Here is a 2,862-nt window from a genome sequence, read left to right on the forward strand (position 1 = left end):
AAAAAAGCAGGTTTCGGTTAGTTCAAAACTGGAATTGGCACAATATCACGAAGTGGCCGCCCTTGCTCAATTTGGTAAGGAGTCTTGATCTCGAGTCAAGCTGGGGCGTCATCTGTCTTTTAAGTTAAGTCATTTCCTAAGACGGCTCCTCTTATTTTTTCTACGATAATCCAAACTGCAGATATTTTTTGACATACAATTGGTCGTGGATTCCCTGGCTTGGCTAGAAACCTAGTCCCTTCTTGTGACAACAGAAGAGAATTGTCCTTTTTCTCTCTTTTTCGCCTGTTCGGTGCAGTCTGTCCGCTTCAACCGCTCTTTCACCTCCCAAAGAGCAAAGTTGGCTTTTGATGAGCACATATGAGGAAGCGGGAGCAAGAATACCAAGAATCTCTTTCTTGTCCTTCTACTTAAGGGGCAAAGAGAAGAGCTTTTGCTACTGAGAAAGCGAACAGTCAGCGCGAAGGTTCAAGACTTAGCCTAACATTAGCGAAGCTAGATTCTCATAGCGAGGCGCTTCGAGTTAGCGAAGCGCTGGAATTTCAATTTTTAATGTTATGTTATTATCAGTACGTAGATAGATGCTATGTTCAGCAGGTTTTCAATTTTCAATCTCGTGTGCGGTTCCAAAAAGCCATGTAAACAAGGTTCGTCCAACATGGTTATCAAGAGAATACTTGTACATTTTAAAGCAATGGTGGCCCAACAGCTTTGAATAATTGAATTGAATTTGAATTTGAATGCATATATAAAAATATCACAAATATATATGAAAAATGATGCAAACCAATATACACAAAAATAAAAAACTCATCACTCAATTAAATGTCACATCTTTCATAAAATCAAAAATCTTTTACATGCATGAGTTATAAGAATAAACTAGGCAAGTATTGCTATTTTCTAATTGAAGAAACAAAAAGGAATGAAATAAATAGGGTGGCAAAATATTCAAACAAATTCAATCAGACAAGATGATTTTGATGCACGGTGCATGTTCAACCATGGCTCACGCCTCGTCGGAGGAAAAAAATTACTGATTGTCAACTTCTCCAAATTATTTGCACGTTTCAGTAGATAACTTATTATGCCAATCTCTTTCGGAGTTGAATAAGAAACTACAAAAATCTCCTTTAACTTAAAACGAAGACAAGCAGGTGCCTCCTCCATTTGGTATATTATATCCCATTATGAAAGGGAGATACTCCTAACAATGAACAAACAAATAGTCAAATACCAATAATTTGAAGCAAAAGGGCAGTGTTTACAAGTGTGATTTGAAAAACATTATATGTTAAATGATATTTGAAGAAGATTATAATAGTTTAATACAGTAGTAAATAGTATTTGAGGAAAAATTACAAGTCATGTATCTAACGATGAAGATCAAAACATCAATCTTGTTGTTGTTATAATTTCTAAATATAGTCAAGGTATACATAAACTTACATCAGAAAAGGTAAGATACTCAAGATTGGGCATATTTTGTAACAAAATCAGCAACAGAGTCTCTAACCAAGGAACTTCAAGTTTAACCAAGTTAGGAAACATGGGCAGGGTTATACCCCACATCGTACCAAGAGCCTGCACAACCAAAATCACTAAACATTATCATCCCGAAGCATAACTTAAATTAAAAATATAATCACCTCGGCATAGCATTTAAAATTAAAACACTCGACTGAAAGTCTTAATTTGATTAGATTTAAGATAAATGAGTATACTGTACGTTGAACATACCATTAAAGATTCACGAGTCAATGTCAGTATCTTGGTGAATGAGACGCATCTCAAGAGTTTAACAATACTGTGATATCGCGCTTTGCTTATGTAAGCTTCAACAAGTGACGTTGTACTCTTCAAAGTGTACTTTCTGAAATAACAAGCAAAAAAGTGAAAGTATTCAAGTTTAGGAGCATCAATCACTAACTTCTGATCCTTAAATTCACACCTCTCAATCGTTAATCTCCTCATCGAACGCGAACGGAGCTTAATAATACGCGATTTGCAAGTTAACCCTGGCCTATCCAAACACAATTCTTCTAAAACAGGACACCGTGAAATCAATTTCGTTAGCGAGTGCTTATAATGATGTTGAGTAAATTGAAGATTCAATTTCTTCAAACATGGAAAAGGTATCCCAACTTTAGGTATAACTAAAGCAACGCCTTCAAGAGTTAATTTAATTAGCGTATTGAAAGTTATAGACAAATCCAAGTGAAATCTAATATCATTAGTATCATCAGCTAGAAACCTGTACTCAATTTCTTCAACTTGACTCTGAGAAACAACACGAAACCAATCATTAACACGATTATTATTGCCACCGCAAGAGCATTGAAGGTACAGCTTTTGGATAGGCATGCCATCACGAAGAGCTAGGGTTTGATCAACTGAATCATTAAATTTTTTGACTTGTTCTTCAAACCGGGGCATAACAAGATGGAGATTAGGAAGAAACGCCCAGAGGTGCTTCCACCTGTTCGACAAAATGCGTGAACGAGTAATATCAGCAGCAGGAAGCAGAGATAAGATTCGTATAAGAATTTCATCAGGTAATTGGCTTATTATATCAATTCCTTTTCGATGTTTCTTCATTTTTTTACGGCCGGAGTTACTAGCGGCGTATGAAAGTTTGCCCATTGAGATATCTAGGGTTTGAGGTTTATGTGCGGAACTGCGGATGTTTATGTTTCCACGATACTAACTTTATAGTCCCTACTTTATATGTTATGGGTTATTTCTGAATCGGATGTATATTTTAAGCCCAATACAGCAACTTCTTTTTTCTTAAAATAAATTTCCCAAGCCCAACTAGACTTCTAATGTTGCAAACTTACCGAAATAAAGTGGGAAACTAAT

General features: G+C 35.9%; 1 protein-coding gene across 2 annotated transcripts; it reads right to left on the reverse strand.

Annotated features, from left to right (window-relative positions):
* Window positions 1–842: 842 nt before the first annotated feature.
* Window positions 843–2,615, reverse strand: LOC139898249 (F-box/LRR-repeat protein At2g42720-like). 2 transcript variants are annotated; one of them, XM_071880982.1, is made up of 4 exons: window positions 2,255–2,504; window positions 1,741–2,168; window positions 1,450–1,584; window positions 843–1,207 (listed from the first exon to the last, which is right to left on the reverse strand). In XM_071880982.1, exons 1-4 carry the CDS (start codon window positions 2,367–2,369, stop codon window positions 1,139–1,141), a joined length of 747 nt encoding a protein of 248 aa, XP_071737083.1. In that variant the 5' UTR covers window positions 2,370–2,504; the 3' UTR covers window positions 843–1,138. The 2 variants fall into 2 exon arrangements, with proteins under 2 accessions (XP_071737083.1, XP_071737082.1); XM_071880981.1 differs by having other exon boundaries at window positions 1,741–2,615.
* Window positions 2,616–2,862: the final 247 nt, after the last annotated feature.

This window comes from Rutidosis leptorrhynchoides, chromosome 3 (assembly GCF_046630445.1).
Source record: "Rutidosis leptorrhynchoides isolate AG116_Rl617_1_P2 chromosome 3, CSIRO_AGI_Rlap_v1, whole genome shotgun sequence".
Classification (NCBI taxonomy): domain Eukaryota; kingdom Viridiplantae; phylum Streptophyta; class Magnoliopsida; order Asterales; family Asteraceae; genus Rutidosis; species Rutidosis leptorrhynchoides.

Coding starts and splice junctions, on each gene's coding strand:
- LOC139898249 (XM_071880981.1), bottom strand. CDS start 2,598: ATGAAGAAACATCGAAAAGGAATTGATATAATAAGCCAATTACCTGAT. Junction 1,585..1,740: donor TGACTCGTGAATCTTTAATG/GTATGTTCAACG, acceptor TTGGTTGTGCAG/GCTCTTGGTACGATGTGGGG. Junction 1,208..1,449: donor AGTATCTTACCTTTTCTGAT/GTAAGTTTATGT, acceptor GTTCATTGTTAG/GAGTATCTCCCTTTCATAAT.